At 34.0% G+C, this 26,984-nt stretch overlaps 1 protein-coding gene across 3 annotated transcripts; it reads left to right on the plus strand.

The window, feature by feature from the left end:
- Positions 1 to 81: 81 nt before the first annotated feature.
- On the plus strand, positions 82 to 26,984 carry LOC134276976 (transcription factor GATA-3-like). Of its 3 annotated transcripts, none has more exons than XM_062759261.1 (7): positions 82 to 220; positions 7,880 to 8,260; positions 11,111 to 11,548; positions 13,737 to 13,805; positions 14,819 to 14,964; positions 19,419 to 19,544; positions 24,831 to 26,984. In XM_062759261.1, exons 2-7 carry the CDS (start codon positions 8,071 to 8,073, stop codon positions 25,275 to 25,277), a joined length of 1,416 nt encoding a protein of 471 aa, XP_062615245.1. In that variant the 5' UTR covers positions 82 to 220; positions 7,880 to 8,070; the 3' UTR covers positions 25,278 to 26,984. The 3 variants fall into 3 exon arrangements, with proteins under 3 accessions (XP_062615245.1, XP_062615244.1, XP_062615246.1); XM_062759260.1 differs by lacking the exon at positions 82 to 220 and adding an exon at positions 7,263 to 7,441; XM_062759262.1 differs by lacking the exons at positions 82 to 220; positions 13,737 to 13,805 and adding an exon at positions 7,266 to 7,441.

Here is a 26,984-nt window from a genome sequence, read left to right on the forward strand (position 1 = left end):
TCATAATCATATTTTAGATTTTTTTTAAAAATTCATTTCCTGTTGGGATTGACTGCATGCTTCAGTAAAAATAAGCTTATTTTGAAGGGAGACTCATATATTGGTGCGTGTCTCTACTTTCCACTGAAAACCCGATACACGGAGATGAATAGAGATGTTAATGGATTTTGTTTTAATATATTTCTTATAAAGCACCGGAAACGTATTACCGTTATTTAGCGTAAGTCCGCATTTCCTATACATTGATATTTTGATATTTTTTTATAACTCTTTCATCTGCATTTTAATCTTAATACGCCAGCAAATATTCACCTCTGCGGTCATCTTTTGTTGCTTTTTGGAGTCAAGAGTTTTCATGAAATGGACTGAAATTTATTATTTCATTTAAATTGTAAAAATTGATGCATTGTGATCTGAGTTAACTATTTTTTTCTTTTGGCCTATGAAGCTCCTGTCTTCACATTTTTCTTTAATCTTAATGCATTCATTATGAACTTTTGATAATTATCATGCTTTTGCACATTGCCTATCAAATAATTAATTAGATACTAATGTACAAAGTCACATACATCGTAGTGGTTTAATCTATGACCTTACGATTATCCGTTATCCTTGCTACCGTGTAAAATGTCTTAAAATGGTGTGAAATCGCAATAAAACTGTCATTATTGAATCCACACCACACGCATTTATCATAATCCGCTTACCGGAGACGCCCCCTCCTAACTTCGTCCCCCACCATATGGACAACAGGGGGTCCGGGGGATTGTATGTCACTTAATTCGCGGAGAGTGCCAAAGAAACTTGCTAATCAAACTTGTAATTATTTGTAAATGATATCTTTCCTCGGCCTAGAACGAATGTAAGAGCAGACTTGTCGGTCACAAATTAAGAAATATTGTGATGAAGGAGTCTAGGGTCAAGTTTTTATTTGGACGGACTGGACATTAATCGATGAAGAGTCCGAAGTTTGCTAAAAACTACAGATTTTGTTCGACCGCACGTTTTGTAGAGATTCAATTATATTTAAGCTCTAAGAATGTCTATTATAGCCAGTTTGGGTTTTTTAGTATCTTTATTTTCGTGCCATTTTTTATTTGCGGTAAAAATCAAATACCCAACATCATTTTGCTTAACTGATTATTTTAGATCTTGTATATTTGAGGGTTTTTTTCTTGGTTCTCGTTTTTTTTTAATAATTTCGATTGTTCTATACTTGATATTTGTTGTTTCTATACTTTTGCATTTTTTACTGAGTACCATTAGCAAATGGGGGAGCAAAATTAATAATATAAAATCTTTGTGTCTATATTGGTCCTGTCTTTACGAATAAATGTCAGGGGTACCGAATGCAAGCTCGTGAGAACCAAATCAAAATTCTTATTATATATTACCAATTTCAAAGAAAATAATCTATACTTAGTTCCTTCGTATGCAGAACAAATACGTGGGATACGTTCTTTTTTTCCCTGCAATAGAAGATACTTGTAGTGCCGCAATGGGAAAATTTGAGAATGTCTTCCCTATATTACAGAATCAGTGATGTGATCAGTGACAATAAAATAAAAAAAATCTCTTCCATTTTTTAAAAACAGAAATACTAAAAATATTAAACTAAAGGAACAATTCAAATGAAATAATCCTTTGAGAACAGGGACTGTTGTTCGTCAGTTAAGAACATTCTTTCTGGGAGTTTTATTTTCTCGGAATTGAATACTTTTTTGTTTACTAGTACCCCAAGAGATTTGTAATTTCGGACAGATATTGAAATGCATTGGCTGAATAGCAAGACATCGTTCTGACAACATTAAATCATAATTATCATTTAAAGAGGCTGGGTGGTCGTGGCCATTTTTACACTATTTTGATCTCCTTTAAAAGAAGAGCTCCATATAAAGATAAAATAAAATGATCAACTTTTTAAACTAAAATTTATGAAATTTTTCCTTGCCAAATGATAGTTGACAGCTCAAAATATCATATCTAAACAAAATAATTTATATCTGGTGGTTAATAAAAAATTATCTGTTGACCCCCTAGCCTCCTCAATTGACATTAATCAAGTAGTATCATAAGCAAATTCATACAGAGGTGGTACTGCATGCAGAACCAAAAAACGTCAAAAATAAATTTAGAATTGGCACTGCATGCAAATAAAAAAAGTAAAAAAAAATAAATAAAACATTCCTCATATATATATCTTGCAATTTTTCAAGTCAAAAGACCTTGGATCATACATGAACAGACTTCAAAATTCGACTGACCCCCTAGTGCTTAGTTACTCAACAAATGCCACTATTGTATTTTTTGACAGAGGTTTTGATGAGAGAAAAAAAAACTTGACACAAGGAAATATTATCTGTCGGAGTCTCATCTTCTGGCTCTTTTTCCTCATCACCTTATCTCTACAATTCACAGGAAATACACAAAGAAGCGCCGGGCCGGGTCTTCTGTCATTTTCCTGTTTTTATCATTTTATGTAGTAGCAGTTCCGATGCCGTGCCTTATCATAAAATACATGTCATTCGAATTTTCATGGCATATAAGTATTTTGTCGATATGTTAGTCTAAAATTTTAAAAAATATATATTAAAAAAAAGAGAGAATATATTTTGGGGAAAATTGGGTTAGAGATGGAAATTTAGATATCTTGTGCAGAAAAATAAATATGCTGTGTAAAGATTGCATGCGTGAGTTTATTGCATTAATTACCGTATCTAACATGCAAAAAGCAGCTATTCACCCTCTTTTTTTAAATCAAGAAAAAAGTCTCCCCTTTGATCTGTAAGACAGGGGAGGGGGTAGTACAATTTATATATGAACTTGAGGTGTAGCAAAATATTTGAAAAAAAAAATCAGTGGACCATTTTTGTTTTAATTCTGAGAATTTCCATTCCCTGTCAGCCTGCCACCTACGAAGCGCCCGCAGAGAGACTAATCTGGGTCGTTTCAATGCTTGGATTTGTGACGTGATATTTATTTGCGTTTGCGGGAGTTTCTGACCGTGGAACGAAATGTCAGCCTCAGAATCAAGCTTATTACATTAATCCTATTACAAGAGATTGGTTAACACATAAACATTCATGTGGTTTACAACAATTTGACAAGCATTGAATGTTTAAACAAAAACTACAAGATTTTTAAACTACTTCGGTTTATTTGTAGATATTTTTGAGAAAGTTTTGAAACTCGTCAACGTCAAGTAGAGTTACACAAAGCTAAGCAAAAAATAAATAATTAGAAAATATAGAAATTTCCCTCGTAGGCACGAAACATTTTTTTTCTTTACTAAGACTTTTATTTTTGCTCTAGAATTTAAATCAATGTGATTATATGGTATGTGGATTAACAGCAAATTCAACTTTCCCCCACAAATTGACATATCAACCAAACATTTGAAAAAAAAGTTGCTGTTTGCTAAAAACAGTTTTATTAGAACTATTTGATATATTAGAGTATTGTATTTAAAGTTATTACAAATGTAGGAGCTGACCTGCTAAAACAAACCTGTTTTCGGTCAATAAAGTGTCCATGTTTTAGTCATTTCATTTGTTAGTAATTAACAAACAATCAAAATTCAACTCTTTACTTACAGCTTAAGATAAACTAATAATGTACATATCAATATCATATAAAGAAAAGTTTATTTTTACCTCTATTTTTTCCCCTGGTTAAATTAATACAAGATATATCTGTATAGTTAAATGAGTTTTTATTTCAACATTTTATTAGCTTATGAATTTTGATGAATAGCTTATATATACTAGTATGTGAAAATACACAGAAAAGTATGAATTCTATAAAATCAAATTTCCTAAACGATGAAATTTTCCCATCTCCTTTTAATTACTGACTTTCCCTATAGCTGTTTGTAATGGCGCAAAAATTAAGCTCGTGCTTCAGTTTGACACCAAAACCACGTGTTGTAGTGCAATTTGCTCACTAAGTACCAGTCCTCGCTGGTTATCCCGTATGTGTTAATTATAGAACTCGACTGACATCTCAGTGATAAGTGAAAAGAAACTTATGATTATCATATTTCATTGACCTCCGAAAAAGTTTTAATATTTCATATTCCATATAAATATATTTACTGTACTATAGCCCCCATAGCTTTCACAATTAACAGATTTCTGAATATACATACGTGCATGCATGTTATAATTTTTCATTTCACAGATAAAAGACATTATTTATATTTATTACCACTAAAATTGTCAATCTCATTTTATTTTTCTTGCCATTTTCATATACATGTATTTTTTTACTCTTTGGAATCTATGGAAATACATGTGCATGAATTCCGTGCTTATACCTCGACTATTAACTTTTAAAGCGCGGAACGTGTCGTTTTATCGCATAATCAAGAAAAAGATGTGAGGGGTCATTATTATTATAGACTCAGAAATTACTGCAGCCCAGGCACACTTCACACGGGGGGTGAGGACCATTTATTTTAGGAACGTGTGATAATGAGAAAAACCTTACAGGGAAATAATTCACGCTCCGAACAGCTTAATGATGAAATCGTCGATTCGACCAATCGCGACCTTCGGCAAAAAATCTTTCGCACTTTTCAAAGAAAATGTCCCATTTATAGTTATGAATGATTATTTCACACTATTCATGTAGGGGACATGTTTTAATTTTTATCAGAATGAATCCATTAAAATAAATGAAATTACGTTGTAGTTTTATAACAACTTTATTATATAGCCATTGGTCATTCTGTTTTGCGCATGATCAAAGTGTGGTATTTTGATTGTATCTTGATTGAATTGTAAAACAGGACCAGTTTTGTACAACATGCATTTTACACGTGTTTTAATGAAATCTGCGAGAGCGGACAATAGTCATCTCACTTCCTTATGTCTTTATTATGGGCCTTAAGACTGGACACAGATTCGAGTTCTTTAGATAAAATCTTGTGAAGTTGACCTGTTTCAAAGAAAAATCTTGCAGCCTTTTCAGTCATAAAACCATTTCTGTTTTTTACCTTATAGTCATAAAACTGTTTTTTTCTCTCTTTTTTAATTAAGAAGACCTATCCATTTTCTGGTTTTAGGGCAACACTTTTGAAAAAATTTAAATGAATTGCAGGAAACATTATAAGAATTGAAAAATTTAATTCAATAAAAGTGTCTGAATAATTAAATATAAACTAAATATATTAGCGTTTCAAATTTTTACTTTAACGTATAATATTTACTTTAACACATTCTCGAATTTTTCTTAATATAATTAAGTTTTACACATTATATATATTGATTATTTTGGACCAAATTGATCCAATAATTTCGTAAATTTCATTGATAAATCATGTTATATAAATTTTGTTTTTTCCTCCAGTCAGTAAAGTGGAATTTACAATTTTATACATGTGAATATTAATTAAGGTGACATTTATTTATAGACCTTTCTTTCATTCATTCGCTTAGCAATTCATTACACATCTTATCAATATCAAAATATAAAAAGTGTAACGTGCAGAGAAAAAAAAAAAGAAAAAAGTCTCATTCGAAAATGAGTTCTTGCTGGAATAATCAAATCATGACACTTCAAAACAAAAAAAGTGCAGGGTACAAAAAACAAGATAGGATAAAAAAATAAATTAACAAACAGATAAGGTTATCACACGTGGTAATCTTGTCCCCCTCTTAAAAACAGGTGTCTACGAGAAATGAAATGTGCTTCTAACACTTTACTAACTCCTTGAGCTCAGACGTCATTTCGATGAAGAGTCAGGTACTGGGGCTAAAAACTTGTTGTGTCAGTGCCAACCACACGATGAAGCTATCAGACCCGCAGAACGGGACGGAGGCATGACATGTCATTTTGGAGTCATTTGGCAGAAATCTGCTAGACCGCAAAAACTACACTTAATTTCTCCTCTGTCAAACACTTGAAATCATCAGGATCAATTTGGAATAGATTAAAAAATTTTCAAGTGTGTTTGTTTCTACTTGAAAAATTTTTTCAGTGTTTCGTTTTTTTTATTCACTTCATAATGTAAAACAAGATAGAAACAATATAACATTTATTTTATTTCTATCTTGTTTTATTCTATGAAATAAAAAAAAACATATCATAAATATTTTAAAAAGAATTATTTCATTTCTTAAATAATATATATCATTTATAAAATTTTGTGAAATGAATAAATGTAGAAATTATATAAAACCAATCACAACCCGTGTGTGTGATGTACATAATTTAGAAATGATTTATCACATCTCAAAAATATCCAGAAAAAAATAAGCAGTTTGTCTGAGACAATGTACGCACGCTGCCAGTATTTATTTGCATTCGTAAATACAATTTTCCCCGTAATAAGCCTTGGCACGGGTTTCTACTAACAATTCCTGATTATGAGTTGATATTTCTTAAATATCTCACTATATCTACTTGTCGTTAATACCCTTCTAATAGATATCGACGAAAAACCTAGCAATATCACGATAGATCAATCCCCACAGGTTAATCGGAAGGCATCAGCATTTTCGCAATGATGAGGTTGGCCGATTGTATCATCACAGTTATAAGAAAACGGCTCGAATCGCAGATCATTCTGAGGAATTGCTTGATAAAGGAATCGTCTGTACCTTTGGAGGTAATTGGTCTTGTGCGTAGACATTTATCAGATTCCCATTTTCACCTATTTACCATGTAAACAAAGATATAAACACATATCTTTCTCCCACGTCTAAAGCTTGAAAAATCTCCTCTCATAATTTTTTATAAACGCCAAATTTACATGAGATACAATTTGGAGCATTGTTCTTTTAAACCTTTTTATTGTTTCTTAATCTTAAATTATTTTCAAATATTTTTCGTGTAAATTTCTACAATCACATAATAATCTTCTTTTTTTTCAATAATATCTTGTAAATCTTCAGATAAATTTTAACTACAAAATGGTGGATTTTGTGTTAAAAAGATTAAAACGCGTGTTTCAAATTTACTAAAATTACATACAGCTTTTTTGTATCATAATTATCCCCAAATTATATCACACATTTGGTATTGCTCTGCGGCATAAATCCAATCGTCTTATTGGTTAATTGTTCCTTTAGGCGGGTCGATGAATATTAAACCACTCCCCTTACGGTTATTCGCGCTGCAATTTCGTTACGGATGGCTACACTGATTGATATATTTTTAACAAAAGTAGGCGGGGCGTAATAGCTAACAAATCTGATTGGATCGCTAAGCTTCGTCTCGCCAGAGCACAATGAATATGTAACCATAAGGCGCCGACAAAAAATGGATAAACTGAGTGAATTCGTATACATGAAACAAACGAGCAATCCTATCAGCATATCACCGTATTCTCTCTAACTGTTCGGATAAAAACATAAGATTAGAAAATACCAGCATTTTGTGTGTGGTATAACTGTGTGTGAAGTTGCATTTAAGCATGCATTCGGGAAACATTTGGAGTGTAAGTTTTGTTTACTACTGTGCTTGAAAACGTCGTGAAGATTTTTAACTCGATGCTTATTAAGATGCTCTGTGATACAATTTCTTAACACACGTGATCCTGTTAACGGATTGTTTGAGATAAGGGGACTTCATCATTCGGACTCATATAGTCTTATCTCTAAATATTTAATCAGATATGGTTTAAGCAAGTAGCAAAAAGGCTTAATTTAACATCAAGGATGTATGCTTAATTCCACTCAAGATCATCTTATTTTCTTTTAAATTTTAGAAAAAAAAAATTGATATTAATTTTTGTTGTGGACTTAAGTTTATTAAAGGTATCTGATAATATCAGAAACTTTTGAAAGATTATTTAGTAATCCATATCATTTAACCTTTTTGATCGAAGAATATTACATTAATTGTATCTAATGATTATACTTTGGTCTATTTTCAGATTAAATAGAAAATTGTGGGAATTCTCAATATAGAAGAAAAATATTGGAATTTGTGGAATCAAAAAACAGAACTGCCAAAAAGAAAAAAAATCTGTTATAAAATACAGTATCCTATCTTGGACTAACACAAAGAAAACAGGCAAGAAAAAGGACTTGACTAGTTTCCTTTTTGTGACTTTATTTTATTATAATGGAAGCTGAACAACAGCATGCCTGGCTCAGGGCCGAGCCCCCCAGAAACGCTTATGAGTCCGTGGGGATGTTACCCTCAGAAGATGTAGGGGACATGTTCCCCCCGCATTTTTTAGAATCCAATGCAGGAATGAACGGTTATTATAATCAAGCTGCCCGCGCCATGCACAACTACAGATCAAGTCATGGTATGTATTTAATTAATAACTTTCAATTTATTTAACTAAATAAATTTAAAAACTTCACCGAGGTATTATTATGTAGGTATTTTTTATATCGGATTTTTTATTTTAAATTTTGTTTATTATTAAAAAAAATTATTTGAATATCTGTAAATATCAGCACAAAGAAAATGTTGCATGGATAGGAAAAAATACACTTGTCATGCTTTTAAAAATACTTACGATACACGACAAATATATAACAATAATATTAGGTCATTGTGCTGCCAGATTTTTAGCGGATTGGGCTGGGACTCTAGTTTTAAATAACAGTGGAGAACTTTCACGTTAATAAGTCTCGGTTTATCGTCGTCTGAGTGAATAGAAATTAGCCACGCAGCTCTGCACAAATTCGACTTTACACAAACATTTATTTTTCTTGTCTAATGAAATAGATTTTGTGTCTTCACTTATACTAATACGAAATACTCTTAGTGACTCACTAAGTCGGAATAATTTAGCTTATTTTTTATTGGTAATAAGATTAAAATTTTCGAACCCCTATCGATATGCATATAAACATGTAATGTACACCCCGTGAAGAAATTTTCCCCCGTACTCTATGAAAATAACACACGGTTCCAATTTTAGTGTTTTCATTTCTGCTTAATTAAGAAGATTATATGTCATCGATACAGCGCGCCGATTTCTATACCATGTGTCAGTCTTTAAGTACATCATTTTCTAATTTTCACTGTATACTCCATCCATCGGAAATAGCCAAACACTTATCCTCAACACAGAAGCGGTGTCCTATATATAAATTCAGTGTCTCCCTGTCTAGATTTGTAGTCTGACATTAAGCCGTTCGAGGACAGACAGATTTTAATTTTTTTCCCCTCTCTCCGGTAAAATCTTCGTTTTCACATGTACTTTGTGGTTTTCACTTTTCAACCAAATTTTGAAATAAAGTGTTACTGTAAGGTATTCTCTAAATACAGGAGTCGGGCGTCACAGAGTCGAGATAGGCAGTCGTAATATGAAATTTAAATCTATAATAACCACCGCTTTGCATTATGTGTCCTTGTTACTGTCCTGCCAAAATAATAGTTATATATGTGTATACTTAAAATTCCAACAATGCATAACTGTTATTTTCTTTTTTTTTTAATTTCAAAGTATCCATTCAGTTTCGGATTTTCTTAAACGTACAGATGTGTAGCATAAAATTTGTGAATTAAATGTACATTTGTGAAAATAGCAGGATTGTCTGAAGTTTGGCAAAAATTCAGAGCTTGGAAAAATATCCCCTACTGAAGAATTCTAACATTCAGCATCTCGACGTGAGAAATAAAAAAAAACCCGAGATAATCTTGATAATGTTATCTCGTTTGATTATCAGTGAGTTAGGTTTTCAAAATAGAGATAAGAAATATACATTTATTTTCAACATTAATTTCAGCGAGGGGTGTATGCGCTTTATCAACCCGAAGAAAAATATTCCTGAAAAATGTTCGCTAATTAAAAAAACAGAAATGAAAATCCTAACAGGCTTGTTGAATTACTAATTTTATTGACCCGTTCTAATTGGAAATGACATGGGTGTTGAATACTTTTTAACCATCAAGCATCTTCGACACTCTAGAACAATTTTATTACCTCCCTAGTTTTAAGTTTCCCATGCTAAGTCATTTCAAGGAATATTAGAACTGGCGTCTAACAGGCCTCGAATTGTAAAAAAGTAGCCTTGAATAGAGTAATTGTTTCTCTAAGTAATCAAAACGAGAAAACCGTAATTCTAGACAAAATATTTACTTCACTTGTTTAAGAAACGTGAACTTCAAGTCCTCGAAATGATTTCTATTAAATGCCGATTTCCCACATTAACACAATATTTATTTGAAAATAAACCGTCAAAAGCAACAGGTCCTTACTGCCTGCTCCAGATGTTTTCAATGTCAGGAACCTTACATTTTCCAGACCGACTTCGGTATTATAGGATTGTAAACGAGGATGCAATAAGCAGGTGATCCCCGCGGAGTTCTTGATGAGGAATAATCCATGTCCCCCTCCTGTCATTGGGCTCCCTACTGGTCAATTAGTCGCACCCTGTCCAGCCTCTTTCCCAATCCCTCTTTTACAAAACGTGGAAATGTTAGACATGTAGCCACGGTTTCGTATTACATTCTTACGAACCAGACTGCTTCTGCAAGCAATTATGTGCTAGTTAATTTAATCGAAAGACAATTTGTTCTAATTTACAACATGGAATTTTTTACAAGCAAACGAAGCTTAAAAGTACTTTTCCGCCAAATTCTCAAATCAAGTTTCAACGAACTGTACAGTGCTCTGTTTTTCTCTCGACAACTTGAAATCTTAGATGCATAGAAAGGAGCGTGGGATTTTGAATTCGTATTCATCAGAAATCTGTTCAAAAAACTTTTATATCAAAATCATTCATCATGTCTCTTCTTATTTCTAAATGCAGATTTTCCTCTCAGTGTTCAGCGCAGTTCCTCTTTTTTTATTAAAAATATTTGTAAAACTTAAGAAATCTATAATCCAGACTAATTTTTGTTTTAATTATCACACACTTGCTTTTAAGGCTACCCTAAACACAATAGATATCGATTGTACTTAATTTTCCATTGCCAGCCCTGAATCTGTGTTGCATGGACTCTCTAGGACTAAACTGCGCTACAAGAACAATTAATTACACACCAACGGAAATTTTCTGCAAGTCGTGGTGGTTCATATACATTGGGTGTAATTAATAATCATATACATTAAATAGGGAAAACGAGCGAAAATTGATATTCGGATAGCAATTACAGTTAGCGATTTTTCTTAATGTTCTCGTTTCTGTTTTTACTTCAGTTCCTGGTAGCAACTGCAGGCCATATTTCCCAACAGCACTTCACCCATTTGTCGCGGCAGAGAAGCCCATTCACGCCCATTCAGGATGGGCAGGCATGAGCCCATACAACAGCAAGCACCAGAGTCCCACGGCGCCCCTCTCCGTGCATCCCCCTACCTCCAGTTCATTTAATTTCCCTCCCACCCCTCCAAAAGATGGATCCACGCCTGAGACTACAGCCTCAACAGAATACACCCCAGACAGCAAACCCCCGAAACCCTCAGAATCATTGGAGAACGGAATCTCCCACTTCATACCCAGCACTCATTCGACACCTCACCCCATTCCCACGTATCCGTCATATAGTTCTGAGTATCCCAGCTTTCATCCTGCAGCAGCAAGTGTATTTAAAGCATCAGCATTATCACGACCTAGGACCAAGGCCAGGTCAAGTGCAGGTAATTAATTTTTCTTTAATTAATTAGAAATTTTGATTTGCCGTGAATGCTAACACTTACAAAAAAAATAAATAAAATAAAATAGCGACAAAAGAGATTTTGGAGAGGTTTAATATGCTATACTAGAATGCAGATACTTAGGAAATACTACATACAGTACTAGGGTGACGTCAGGCCAGTTTTCCGGATGTACATATTATTGTTAAAAGTAAACATTTTAAGCAGATGAACGGAAAAATACGATGCTAACTGTTTCTAAGTTGCCATATCTGTTTCCATGCTTGAAAAGCAAGATGTACATTAAAACAGGAAATATATCAATTAAGTTTTCGTTCCACGAAATCTGAAAAATTTTCCGAAAATGTAAAATGTTTTGGCCATAACCTTGATTTGTCAAAAAAAACTTAAAAGAAAAAAATTCCCCGTGACTGCGCTCCAGCCCCTTTGTTCTGTAGGATCCATTTTGAGTGTTTTATTTTTACCGTCCCAGAACGAACAATAAAACAAAAGCATTAAGATTTTTGCTATATCAAGATGTAGCCCTTGTACAGTAGTTGATAAGTTTTTACAACTTGTTTCTATTGGGACCTGATTGTAAGAGTCAAGTCGGTCTCGCGTCATTCGGCCCTTATCTTCTTCATCTATCGTTTAACCTTTTCCGGCATGGTCAAGTGTTTCTAAAGCATGCAGTTTAATGATAATTTTCTCTCTTATAAATCACTTTTGATAAAACAATAAAATATATTTTTCATACAGTTCCTTTCTTTTCAATGCGCAAATTAATTTTGGTTGCTAAAAATATTTTTTTGCAAAGAAAATAGAAACCCAAACCATATCCCAACCAAAGAAATGAATATTTCAAAGAATTCTTGTTGAAATACTAAAATAAGAAACTGAAAAAAAAATTATGCTTCCTTTTAGAAGTAAAATTTCAATAAATGTTTAAATTTTGACTGACCTACTTAACATATCCGCAAATATCGGAAACAGGTCGGGAAATGAGAGCACTAAAGAACAGGGGTTCGCGGTTTTCTCTTCTGGCCATACGCCCTAAAACCTCTTAGTAAAAGTGGTCAGGAACACGAAAGATGGTTTTCCATAAATCCAACTCTAGTTCTTTTTTTTCATACTTTTGAATTAAATATATGTTTTTATAAATATATTAAAAACATTTCTCAATTTACTGAATAACCTAAGCTCCTCTCAGCGCGACATTAAATATAATTAAGTGAAATAGATATGGGTTAAATATCTCAAGATATTTTGCAACTTAACAAATTGTGTGTGTTTTCTTAATTTACTGTCTACATGTGTTTTGGTATAGCTACCGTGTGAAAACTTATTTGTTTCTGTGATTGCCTCCTCCTTTAAACACCATGCAAGCCCTCTCCTATCTAATTGGATAAATGTGGGGAACTATTAACAAATCGTGAAAAACTAGAATTAAGGAGGAACAACTAGGAAAGTAGCTTTCACAGAGAGGGAGAGAGAGAGAGAGAGAAAGAGGAGAGAGAGAAAGAGGAGAGAGAGAGAAAGAGAAAGAACACCCTTTTAAGGAAAAAATGCACTGTAATTCTTGCTTGAACTCGATAATCAATGGGTAGGAAGCCATCGTTAATAATAAATCGAGGACCCGTTCACTTTTATTTTTTTGAAATTTGACGCTTTTTGAAATCGTGAATCTGAGGAATAATTGATAGATTTTTATTATAATAAGCTTGAAGTCCGCAAGGAAGAGACCATTGAAAAGCATAATGTATGAGCGTAACACGAGCTCTTTTGCTCAATAAATTTGAATAAACTTCTCGTAACAAAAAACATAGTGAAATCTGCCTGTAAAGGCTAGAGTTAATATTTCTTTGATAAATATTGGATATAGACAATCGTGTGCGAGAAGAATTTTTTAAAACATGAAAATAAAACATCAACAACTAAGCACAGTTAATGACTTCTTAAAAAAAATTTCAATTTCACATTAAAAATTTTGTAGTGGATTGGGTGTAGATATTTCACGTTTTAATTTAAGACCTTGCACCGGGATCTAAGGGTTTTTGATTTTAGTTTGAAAATTTTTATTTTCACTGTTTTTTGGGGTGTGGTGAAGGGGATTCTAGAAGTTAAAAAAAATAAAAAAAAAAAAAAAAAAAAAATAGAAACCAAATAAAAAATGGAAATCTGAAAATTTTAGGATTGGGAGGGAGACATGAGGAGCTGTTATCCCTGACATTCCCCGGAAGTGCAAGGCAAAATACGCAAGGTTAGAAAACTAGCTTCTTATGAAATCAAAATCTCATAAAGAAAAAAATATATATACACAAGAAAAAAGGGCCTTTTTACATTTTTTTTTAACTTTTAATATTATACTAATCCGCCCCGAGATTTTGGAAACATCAATTAACGCAGCAAGAGAGCGATTTATACAACGGTAGAACTAGAAAAAATTCCAACTGGTTCGTAAGCTCAACTAAAAAGAGAGGTCGCGTCGGGGATTTACTACCATTATATGTAGGGGCCCAAGAATGGATGTTACACAACGCACACCGGGCCTAGCGCTAATCTTATTTATTCCGATAGGTAAATAAAAAATACCATAATTAGGGACGATTTGGGGATTACAAGAAACATTGTTTTTTGGGATTAAGGAACGAAAAATGTAATTATAATCTTATAAATCATCCGAGGGGTTAGGACAGAATGGCCAGGGGAGGGGCGGGCATCGTCTCCACCCCCTGGGGAGTATATAGACCCTCAACGGAATGTGTGAACTAAAAATAAAGTATACGTGTTCAGCATATGCCATAAGGGGTCGCAAACAACGACATATAGATTATAAAGCTGTTAATGATACTCTACGAAAAAAGCTTGTTTCAAAAATAATAATAATAGGCTAAAAGTCAAGTGCCTTAGGCGACACGTTTCTGCTTTTCTAACGAAAATTTTTGTCTAACCCTCCGAGGCATACCTTTCTTCCGCTGAAGCCGTCTGAAATGCTTGGTCTAGAAGTGTAATTGGAGCGTTAGAGCTACTTATATAGAAAATCAAATTAATACATTAATTCGCCACTTAATGTATATATATGTTTTTTTCTTCAATCTCATATATAGGCATACCAAAAATATAAAACCCGACCCAAACCCATGACCATTAGTTGTAAAATTAGAAAATTATTTACTGAGCATATGAAAAATATTTAATTGAAATTGTCGTTTGTGTTACGCTATTTGAGAGTGGAGTTTTCCTGTTTAACTACAATTTATTTTTGTTTTGTAGAGGGCAGAGAATGCGTGAATTGTGGGGCCACGTCCACCCCCCTATGGCGGAGGGACGGGACCGGTCATTATTTGTGCAATGCCTGTGGACTGTACCACAAGATGAACGGACAAAACAGACCCCTGATCAAACCAAAGCGGCGACTGGTAAGTTTTTCTTTACTCTCTTCATCCAGATAATCATGCAAGAAATTGCATAAATTCTGTACTTTTAAACTAACAATACGCAATCCAGTAAACTCTCTTTCTAGAATAATTTATGCTTATCGGATGCGCATCGCGGATTATCGATGTGGAGAATCTGTACACGCTTTTGATATAACCTTTTAATCGCTTCTACGAAGAGCTGGCTTATCGAAGCTGATCTCTGATAGAAATGATAGTGGAAATCCCTTATATTCATAGCAGAATGTATATATCACTTTGGTAGAAGCATTAGGAACCGCCTGACGCGATAATCTGTATTGATAGTTCCAGACAAACGAACCTTTCAGACCATGTTGCTTTTCCTTCCTTTTCTTTTTTATAATCAGAATCGCTCCCGTGGATTTACTTCACTAAAGACTCCCATTTATAACGGAAAGAACATGGCAAATTAAAGATACCCAAAAAAACATATTTTACCATTTAAATGTTCCTCTGTTTTTAAAAAGAAAAAAAAAATATTGAAATGATTCATTTCCAAAACTGATCGTAAAAAATCAAAACCCATTTTAAAATAGAGCAACTGTCATGGTTGAGAATTTTTAATAATATTAATTGACTGTAATTTTGTCGAGGAGCAAGAATTTGTCAAATAAAAAGGCATTTAAAAGCTGTCGAGCGGAGTGATTTATACCCGACTTTGTGACAAGCTTCATACGAGGGTATGGATATCACCATACCGTATTGTACCAGGGAAAAGCTGAAGCCATATATTTACAGAAAAATTTCAATAAGAAAAAGTTTATTAATGGTGTTTTTTAACATATCGTAAAAAGCCAGGTTTCTTTTCATCACGCTTGGTTAACTGTTGTAAAATTTTATGTTTTCTAAATTTTAAATTAATTTACAAAAATATATCAAATTATTTTTTACGAAGGAAAAATCGTATATAGCATACATATAAATTTATCTTTTATTTCTTATTAAGCATAGAAAAGAATTTCAGCTTAAAAATAATTAAAAGTATCCAAAGATAAGTTTTTCAACACACATACCGTTCTGAACATTTTGAAACAATTTTCGGAACAGCGGGGCACACTCGGTGTTTGAATATAGATTTTAGCAGGTTGTCAAAAAAGAACGAATGCAGTGTTTTCTTAACGATGGCACACATATTTCATCATCTGCCGTGTAGAAATAATACTCCTGAAAAATGTTATTTCTAAGAGAACGACTACAACGTTTTAGGGGGTGATAGCACCCTACAATGTCAGAAAAATTAATCTTACGTGGCAACATGATTTATCATAAATAACATTAACACTTTTTACACAGATGCATTGCATCTCCTACGATATAGAACTTAACATTAAATGCAGCCTGATGCAAAAACGAGAACGATTAAATAAATATTGAGGGAAAAATACCACCGTCAAAACACGCACCTGCCGACTTGTCAAAATATATATTACTCAGGATCATTCATATTCGGATCTTAATAGTACAAAATCTTGTAATAAAGATTGAATTTTTTATTGCATTTAATTAAAATTTTGTACATGCAAGAGTGAGGTTGAAGATAGGAAATATGAAATCTTTTATATTTGTGAAAAAATTTGGAACGATTAGAAAAAACACTGTTAGTAATATTCGTTGTGCAAAACTATTCAGTGTGTCAAAACTTTAGGCAATTTTACCTCCTGAAATTTTTAGTTGAATGTTATAAATATTAAATGAAAAATAACCATAAAAAGCATCATTGTAGAGAGTGCAAAAAAGAATTTTCAATGCATCCGTATACAATATAAAATCCGAAAAAATTTATATGGGGAATATCGAAAACAAATAATTATCTTTTTTCTATAGCAGTTAAGCTATAAATTAAAATATTAGGAGTGTATGCACAGCTAACTTAATAAAAAAAAAATCCAAAATTTATTTTTTGGAATTTTTGGTACACAGAAGTACATATTAAAAGAAGTTTTACAAGATAAAAAAATGCCGTTGACAGTTAAGAACGCGTTAGGGAGATATCGCTAAACGATTAACGAAATTCACAGGGCGATAGGAGATGGTAGGGGCGATTCTGTGGGAAATTTCTACAGTATGTTGAAAATATCTACAACAATCATCAATAAAATTTACGTTTGGTTTAGACTGCGTAGATCGTTAAAAGAGACAAAGTCCCATTTAAAACAAAGAAGAATGATTTTGAAAAATTTCAAAATGTCCAAATGTCACGAAAGAGTTCAATTGAATAGTATTGTTTTGTATAGTTCCAGTAGCCGTCTGTGAGGGCCTTATTGGTTTGGGCTGACTAATTACACACAGGGCCCCCGTAAGAACAATGGCTGGGAATCCTAGCCCTATTTTAGTGGATGCCACTTGATAGAAGAGAGGCAATGCTGCTATTTTATACACATTTATAATTGTATTTAATTCTGACAAAGGTGTTTGATGGCCCGATAAAGATTTCAATAGCTTCTTCGTTATTGCTCTGATTTACTTAAGAACAAAAGACCCAATCAGATAAATTCCGTATTTTCGTGTACTGTTGAATTATCTCTTTATCTCTGTTTAAATTCCGATTTCGATGAAAAACATTAGATAGCGGGTTTTATGATTCGCCGGGTATCATTTAGTTGCAGAAAAACATACACATTTTGAAACAATACTTTTCACGTGCCGTGACGTCACATTATCAGGAAATCGGCGCGGATCATTAGATTGTGTCATCGAATATTGCTAATCAGATTTCTGCAAAAAAAGGTATTCGTGGCCCCTCTCATGCTATCGTTGTTTAATGAATGTGATCGGCTAAATGATGAATTTAGATAAAATTGATATCATTTTTCGGATATTGCTCCTTAATAGAAGTTAAAAACAAAACAAGTAGCCATCCGTCTAACTGTAATTAAACAAGCGACGGCCTCTTTGGAGGTTTTGTAAAGTTACAAATTAAAGACAGAAACAAAAGATATCTAATTATCGCCCTTGAGAATCTTCCCCGTGGATCTACCATGGTATATTGTTGAAAAGGTTTTAAGCCAGATAGGAAACCTGTCGACGTTTTTATAATTTTATCGTCATAAGAAAAAAATCAGATATACTTAATAAGTTGAAGGTAAATAATTCATACATGTACCATAATAATAAGTCGTTGAACACCGCCTTGTGTGGTAAAATACATTTAATTTAACAATTTTACAAAGCTTTAAAAAATATAAAATTCTAGTCTTGGTTGTTTTCTAAACACAGTTTTCTATACCCTAGGCTTACGGTATAAATACCATATGTCAAAGGAAAATGATCCTGTTATGTGCGAAACAGGAGCCTACATTTTCAAGTTCAATTATTGAAGCAGTAAATAATATGCAAAGCCATGCTAGAACAAGTGTTCTCAGTATTGCAATAACCCTATCATAATGACAAATACTTTAATGTAATTTATATAATCAATTATACGGTAAGTGCTCTGAAATATTTTATGGAGGAGGTGTCTAATTCTGAATTACTTAATTTATACCCATATTCATAAAAATTGATAGAAATTTGAGGTAAATCCCTTTTTCAAAAAGAGGAAACTTGTACATGCAAGGCCATGCAAAGGTCAAACGCCCTACATTTTGCATTCTACCTTTCGGTGGGAATTTGTCATTCGAATGAAATGAATAGTGTTTCCTCTATAGAAGCTTACGAAAACCTTCCTATTTGAAACAAAGGCATGCTTGTCACCTTAGCCTCTTTACTGCTGGCCCTACCCCACTAAGCACCGGATCAAGTTTCTGCACGCTAGCATTTAGAACCCAATCAGGCACCAAAAATTCTACATCTGAACTACAACCTAATTACAACACATTGAATTTCGCTCGAAAATGAACACAATAGTATCTTTTTGTGCGATGCGGTGGAAAGCACCCAGGAGGTGGAATAAATAAGAATAAAATATTATCAATTTGAGACAATTTTCCTATCAAGTCCCCGCTCGGAGGGCTGTGTTTTTATATTTTGGTTCTCCATTGCGTCTCAATGTTTTTGCTGTCAGTCAGTAATTCAAGTCCTTCCATCTCGTTGTATTCTGTGAATAAATCGATGCCGTCGATTTTCGTGAATCATCCTTGTATGTAAACAAGGGAAGATAAATTGTTTTTATTGTTAATCAGTTATAATAAACTGTTGATAGATAATCACCACGCTGAATTTTCTGTAAAAGCAAACTGATACGAGTGAAAGCATGATAAGATCTTCCAAAACTCGTAGGCGCAAGAGATTATTTTCTCCTCACTACTTAACTCTTTTCTGATGTTCTCCTTTGCTTCTATCAAAAGTTTCACGGCCAGTTGTTGAATTTTCATCACCATCTTTCTTTTTTCAAAATATTTTTATAGTAAAATTTGAAAAATAACGGATTTGTACCCGGATTAATTTTATCATAACTTTTTTTTATCTTCTTTCAGTCTGCTGCCAGAAGAGCGGGCACAAGCTGCGCAAACTGCGGCACAAACACCACAACTCTGTGGCGACGAAACGGAAATGGAGACCCTGTCTGTAACGCTTGTGGCCTCTACTATAAACTCCATAATGTAAGTCTATATTTTTTTCATAAAGGTTGATTTTGGAAACACATTGATATTAATAATTATTTATTAGTATTATAATTTTGAGAACGGCTTACACTTCCATTTTGTGGTTGGTTAAATCGGGTGTGGAGCAAACTTCAAAGAAAATACTTTTAACTATGTAATTTAAAGAATGCATTTCAAGGCGAAAAAATACATTCCAAAAACAAAGGACTTGCGAAAACATTTGTTTAAATGGTATACAAGAATTTACGAACTTTTAAAAAGACAATAGGAATTTTTTCATGTGTGTTGCCGTAAGGCTCTTCTGCCTTTGGGATACGATGTATATCTCGAAACCTGATGTAAACAAAATCTAGTTTCATTTACTGTAGTCGTAAATGGGTGTCGTAAATTTTCGGGACCCGGGGTAGAGAGTTGAATAGACAGACACGTATTTGATGTTTTAATACATTTTTGACATGAAACATACCCGAACCTGTTGAACATGTGTTTAACAAATCCGGACACCCTCGGGATATATTCAAAACATTATCAAAGTCTAATCTGTACATGGCATTCTTGTCAGCATATGGAATATATCAATTTTTAAACAAATTAATGAAATTAAACTCAACCTCGTGAGGGTAATAAAAATTCTTTTCATCGATTTTTGACGTGAAAGCAAAGGAAACCGACAATAAATTTATATTGAATTAATTTCACGATATCCTCATTTTTTGGCCCCTAATGCACTATTTAGAGGTAGTATTTTTTCAATATCATTAAGATGAAAGTAAATACAAATGGAAATCAGCGAGGCGTGTAGAAAAGTTTCTTCTGTCCTCGTGGTACCTAGTACCGGGCTCTCTCGTCAGACGATAATTCCATTTGTCGTCAGTTAGTTCGATTAAATTGGTGAAATGGAGGGGGAGTCGTTTATTTTACGCGGAGAAACTTTATAAATTCCTTCATGTGGGTCAAACTTTAAAATATGAACAAAAAGTCTTTTCTGCTCGCCTTGGGGATCTATCACCAATTTCCTTGTCAACTAATAACGAAATCTAAATGAATCTAGCTTTCCTTCGTACACTAAGTGCCTAGCTCTGATGGGTAGACTTAGCTGAAATGCAGATAGTTAAGTGTTTCATAATTATAATGACATTGGTTTTTATGAAACATCAATTACAGATAGACCTGTACATGGATTATTTCAGCACCGCCTTGTATCTGGTATAGGAAACTTTAGCTTTGTTCAAATCGAACGTTGTGGTTACTTTTTGACCTTCAAAATGTTCCATTGAAGGACGGTGGGACAAAACAAAATGGTATAGACCTGACCAAGCAAAACAAAGATTTATTCTAACCTCCAAAACTTGTAAATCAAAATTTTACTGTGATAATTCTGAGCAACAAAAACGTAACTATATCCTATAATTGATTCCACAAACTGCAGTTTATTAAAGCGGTATTCTGGATGCTGCATCCTGCGCAGGTAAAAACGATATCGATTAACTTTCACAAATCACGGAGAACAGATTTACAGAAAATACTCAGGCCATCAAATTAACCTCCAATTCTATACAAATCTCCTCTCAAACAATCAGTCGGTTGTATATATTCATGGTTCTTTCTCCCTCAGTTGTTTCAGTACAGTTTCCGATGACTTGGCAAATAATGTCTTGAATTCTCTAATTTGCTTTTTGCTCTCGATTTTTTAACTCCATTACCCAACCAACTAAATTCTTTGGTTTCTCTTGCTACGACCCGGTGATGATGTACCCTAAATAATTAAACAAATCGATAACTTATTGGAGTTTATTCCTTGTAAATCTGTTCCTATGGGTTGTTCTTCAGAAAAACCTGATTTTGTTACCACGGTATATTGACATCAGCGAGACAATATTAAAGTGCTCCCCTTTCCCGCTCTTATTAAACCCACAAGGCTACTTCTTAACTTCAAGTGTCCCTCTCTGACCAAAGGAAGTGTGACTTGGCCATCAGCTGTAGTTTCTCTTTCTGTCTGTTTCCGGTTTTGTTTCTTATTGTTTCCCGGTATTATCAGTGATCACTACATATGCACAAAAATGTTTTTGTTGCAGTATGGTTTACTTGTAATTGGGTGGGCATTTAAACCGATCATTTGGAATGCATTTCGGGGTCGCAGGTGAAATCTAATATTGGTTATTTGTTTTTGGCACAAAACAAGAAAGTTTCCGAACTGATTTATTAAATTACACAAAACCTAATGGCCCTTTAGTCTATGGGTATATCTTTCATCCTTGTTTTTTTTTTATTTTTAACGACTTAGGACTGGGGGTAGTAGTAGTCATTTTATTCATTAGAATTATGATTCAAACTGAAGTCTTGTGGATGAAAATATTTAATTACAAGGTATGACCCATGTAAAAGCATCGTATACTACCGAAATCACCACCTAGCGCGGTAGGGAAAGTTTGCAAGCCTATCATACCCGCTATTCATATAAATATATACCTTTAAAAGACAAAAATAGATCAAAAGACTAACACGGGAGTCGGTAGGACAGCGGGGTAGACTCGCTGGAGACATCAACCATCTTTTCACGCCTGATTAAATTACTCTTCCCCCAACTCCTACCAACTTCTCAAGTTCCTAATCATCTTTGTCACTTTTGTAACTCTGCACACCGAAGAGTGCTTGTCACTCGGAAACTCTCTTCTTTTCTTGTCGAGAGCGGTAATAACGCCCTTTGATTAGATGCATAAAAAACCACAACACGACATCACGAAATTTCCACAGTTATGTGGTACCTTTAAATCTTTATATTTCTACTATGCTTTTTTTAAATAAATGCATTATTAATATTTTTGCATTTAGAATCATATCTTCTAAGTTTTCCCTCTGTATCAGTGCATAAAATTGTTATTATTTATGATCAGTACCAATTGCCGTACATTAGAAAATTAAAAAAAAATACTTTTCTATTAATTCACCGAGCCATAAAATGAAGGCATATCTAAAGGGTTTTCTTTTGACTGACTTATTGATTGTTCTATCACTGTGCACCTGTTAAAGACCGTTTTAATTTTTTCTTACCATTTTTAACAACAGTGTTTCAAATCAAAAGTCATACACCAATGATTTTTTAAAAATTTTGTTTTGTCGTGATGGGGAAATGTGATGTAATGTTCATAAAAGTACAATTCGATTTTCTTGATAACATCCAACAACAAGATCACTCTTATCTCTTATTGAAAACACAACACACAACAAATCACGGCTTTATACGGTTAAAGAAATTTAAAAGTTAGATGGATCCGAGATAAAAACGGCCCACCGGCCAAGGTTCTGGGATTAGAGTAGAAAATTATGTAGACTGAAAGAAGGCAAATGGCGACAAACGATTTGACACAGAATTACACGCCTTGACTCTGTGGCAGTTGGCTTCTGAATAAAAAGCGCCCCCTTTTGCTCGCTTCACGTGGCGTCGAAAGACAAAAGACGAGAATCGAAATCTCAAACTCTGTTTTCAAATTGTCAAGATCAATTTTAAGTTTTGACGAGGAATTCTGATCATTTTGTTCAACTCATCAACATTTCTGGTATTCTCCACATGCATCAATACAGAGCTGTCTCTTTGGAAGCTCATTAAATCAATGGCTTTGTCTTCTTTTGCCCTGAAACACCAATTGAGAAATTTGTTCATTGCTTGTCACTACAGATTAAGTCATTTTCCATGATTGAAAACCTCTCCAAAATCGGCAATCTCATTTAATAATATTGTTTTAGCCTACAGATAAGTATTATAAAATTCTTAGACTAGATCATTTTGCTCAAACAATTTAAGGTCCATTTGATGTTTTCAATTTCAATTATACATATAGTTTCCGCCTCCCAGAGGTGCCTGCCTAATCCCACGAAACCAATACATTTCTTTGGATCTACGACATTTTTACTCTCTGTGATATCTTCAGGGCTTGATTGACTGCTAAGCGATGTATCACTTAATCGTAATTAAACGGCTCATCTTCATCAACTGCTTAGCTGTCGTTCATCCCCATCAAAATAAATCCCGCTAACGATAGTCTATCTTTGTTGCTGTTGGTTTCCATTGAGAGTTATATATAAATGTCCCGATATACTTGGTGAAATGCTGAAAATTAAAAAAAAATATTCAAAGGAACCTTGATATTTATTATATCTAGAGATTTTATAAGGGATTATTCATTTTATTACGTACACGAATACCAGATGCTTATTCTAAAGATACGCTGATGTTCTTTTGTACCAGTGTGGTTGTTCACTTTGACATAAACACATTTGTTACAAGTAGTATTATCCCACCACGGGGTCCAGTCTCCCAACAATGGCGACTGCCAACAGCATTAGCTTATTTTCAAGAGAGGCCACACGTTTTTGTGACCACTAAAATTAGGTGATGAGCGACAAAGCTAATTATCGAGAGGGAACTCTCTCAGCATAGACGTGCTCTCACGAGCAACCCCGAACAACCTCGGAACAAGCTCCGAAACACCAGACCGCGTAACTCCTATTGAAATATCCTTCCGCGTGAGTGCACCTGGGTTTACACGGCGATTAGTGACTTGGTAGGGCTAATAACTATGGACAATGGCTGAAGGCCTTGCGACAAATGCGGCTGACAGAGGCTATTACACCTTGTCAATGGGATACGTATCCAAAAGTTGCAGAAGCATGGTCTTCTAGTCGTCACATGGGTTTGCAGACGAGAAATTGTGGCACCTCAGGATGTCACAAAATTCTAATGAGGATTTTGTCCTCTGCAATTACTACCTCTCCTAGATAGTTATGTAGACTGTAAAACGATGGGGATGGGGTTATGGGAAAATTGAATAACAGGTTTACGGAGAAGCAACCATTCATGAAAATTTTTACTTCCACATTTTGCAAAAATGAAATTGATCCGTGGCCAAGAGTTGTCAATATAGTGTGAATTAGTTCAGTTCGATTAGATATCATTTACACGTAATTATTCATTCAGATGACATTTCTATGGAAAACAATTAGTGTGGTTTAAATTTAGTTGTTGTAGAATCAGTGTTATGTTTTTGGAATTGTTTTCCTTGCCTTTTTCTGTTGATTGCTCGGGAGTGTACGCCGTGTCTCGTACCGAAGCTTGTAAAAGAAACTGTCAAAATGTCAGGCCTATAATTCACAGAAACAGACTGACTAACAATTGGCTCTGGCACAGAACACAAACCATGCCACATAACGTTAATTGTTTGTTGCAATTTTCGACTTTTGTCAAAAGCCCACACGTAATAATGTTTTCCTATATTTTATTTTTAGGTCAATCGCCCGCTTACAATGAAAAAAGACGGAATTCAAACCCGAAATAGAAAAATGTCAACTAAAAGCAAGAAGAACAAGAAAGGAATGATAATGTCCGATTTACTGAAGCCAAGCTTGGACAAAACCTTCGGAGGCTTTCCAACAAATCTTAACGCCATGCACGCACCAATGCCGACCTACATGGGAGGCGGATCTTCTATTGGCGGAGGTTACTTTGCCCATGGATCTTCGCACATGCAGGGTTCCTCGGGCCTTGGCCACTCGGGATTCTCCAGCGCATACAATAACTTCCCATCATCCATGTCATCGTCATTTTCCGGTATATCCAGTAACTACAATTCGGGACTTGCTTCCGGTCTAAATCTCTCGACAACAACTGCAGGTGGATTCCCTTCCGGACTTAACCTTTCTGCCGGTTCAAATATGATCGGAGCCATGGCATAGTCATTTTTTCTACCATCTGTCTTGAATATTTTTATTCCGTAGTCAACTTAATGTTTGTTACAGAACGATGAAAATTGACGAGATGAGAATTAATGAAATGACACGTGCACTGGAAAGGGCTGAGCAAGACGTGCTAAGATTTTTGCTGGTTACATATACTGTATGTGGCGTTTTGTGTGCTATTTATAGACTAACAAGTTCAATGATTCGGCACGAAGAGTATCCAAAGCTTCCTGGAGTTGTATGGACGATTCATAACGACATTTTCCAGACAAGTAAACCAGTCCTACGCATGCGCGATTAGCGATTTACAATAAAGAAACAAGACAGCAAAGGTGAAATTGATGCGTGTGAACGTCCCATTTGAAGAAAGAAACTCGTTTGTCACGAAAAAACCATATTCCTAATAGGGATATATTTATAAGTCACGGGCAGTCGCGACGCTAAAATGGGACATTTGAAGATTCAAATTTCACAAGTCTATTCATCGATAACTATCGGTGTGAAATAAAACCGAAAGCCAAGAAGCAACATGACAGAAAAGCGGTGACTTGGAGGAACTGTTATGGGTAAATCTATCCACCTGCGGGTCAATTCAGAATGCAGGGGTCCGACTCGTAGAACGCACTCCTCCGAGCTGACATTTATATATGTGTGCTTGTGGACTTGTTTTTTTATTTAAAACGAAACACCCTATTGTCAATGATGGTGAGAAAACGGACGTTTTTCTGTCGTTGTTGTAACCCGAGTCGGTGCTTTACTAACAGACAGTGTTCCCCTTGTGACTAGATATATTCGGATATTTTATTAGAATTATCCAGACTTTAATTAAATGGGGGATGCTAATTAGCCAAAGGTGTGCTTTTTATGATTTAGTGATTGTTTATTAACAAATTTATGTCCATCCATGAAATATGACTTGGAATCTCATTTTTGATTTTCATGAAACGCAGCATACTTTTTCTTGTTGTTTGCTCAATATGATTTATAATATTTTATTTGACTTCAACATCTTCTGTTTTCATTGAAGATAAAAGCATGAAAGTACAGTTGTAAATACTTAATTTATTTGCTCTTCTGTTTATGAAGTATTTTAATTACTCTGTCTTTTATCCATGACATAGAAATGTTGCGTTTCTAGTCCTAAGTGTACAAAGAAAAAAATATTGTGTGAGTACAAATAATCAAAAATGAGAGTGATTTTTTGCAAAACGCAAAAATCCTTCTGAATGAGTTATTTAAATCCCGAGTGCTAGAATAGGAAAAACAAGAGTTGTAAATATTTTTTAAAAATATGATAGATATTATCATCCGATGTAAGAGGTTGCTTGAGTTGCTATTAAATTTAGCATCTTTGAGAGTTTCATATGACGTCTGTAAATGTTTTGTAATTAATGAAAAAGTTTATTTTGTATCTTCCTGATCTTGATTTTGCTCCGATGCAGCGTTTAACGGATCTACATGAAATCCAAATCATTATGTAGAAAAAATATAACTTAGTCGAATGTGAGTTGCATGTCATGTGACTTATGATGTCAGCATGGCGCGCAATTTGAAACACATTCCACATTTTCAGAAATGTGTGTTGAGATTCATCTAATATGTATGAATATTTTCTTGACTTAGGATGGGTATGCTGTGTAAAACGACGTTGTATACATTTAAATACAAAAACAATTCAATAAAATGTTGAAATCCAAAATAAAA

Source organism: Saccostrea cucullata, unplaced genomic scaffold (genome assembly GCF_032062105.1).
Source record: "Saccostrea cucullata isolate Sc308-1 unplaced genomic scaffold, CSIRO_AGI_Scuc_v1 ctg1316, whole genome shotgun sequence".
In the NCBI taxonomy this organism is placed as follows: domain Eukaryota; kingdom Metazoa; phylum Mollusca; class Bivalvia; order Ostreida; family Ostreidae; genus Saccostrea; species Saccostrea cuccullata.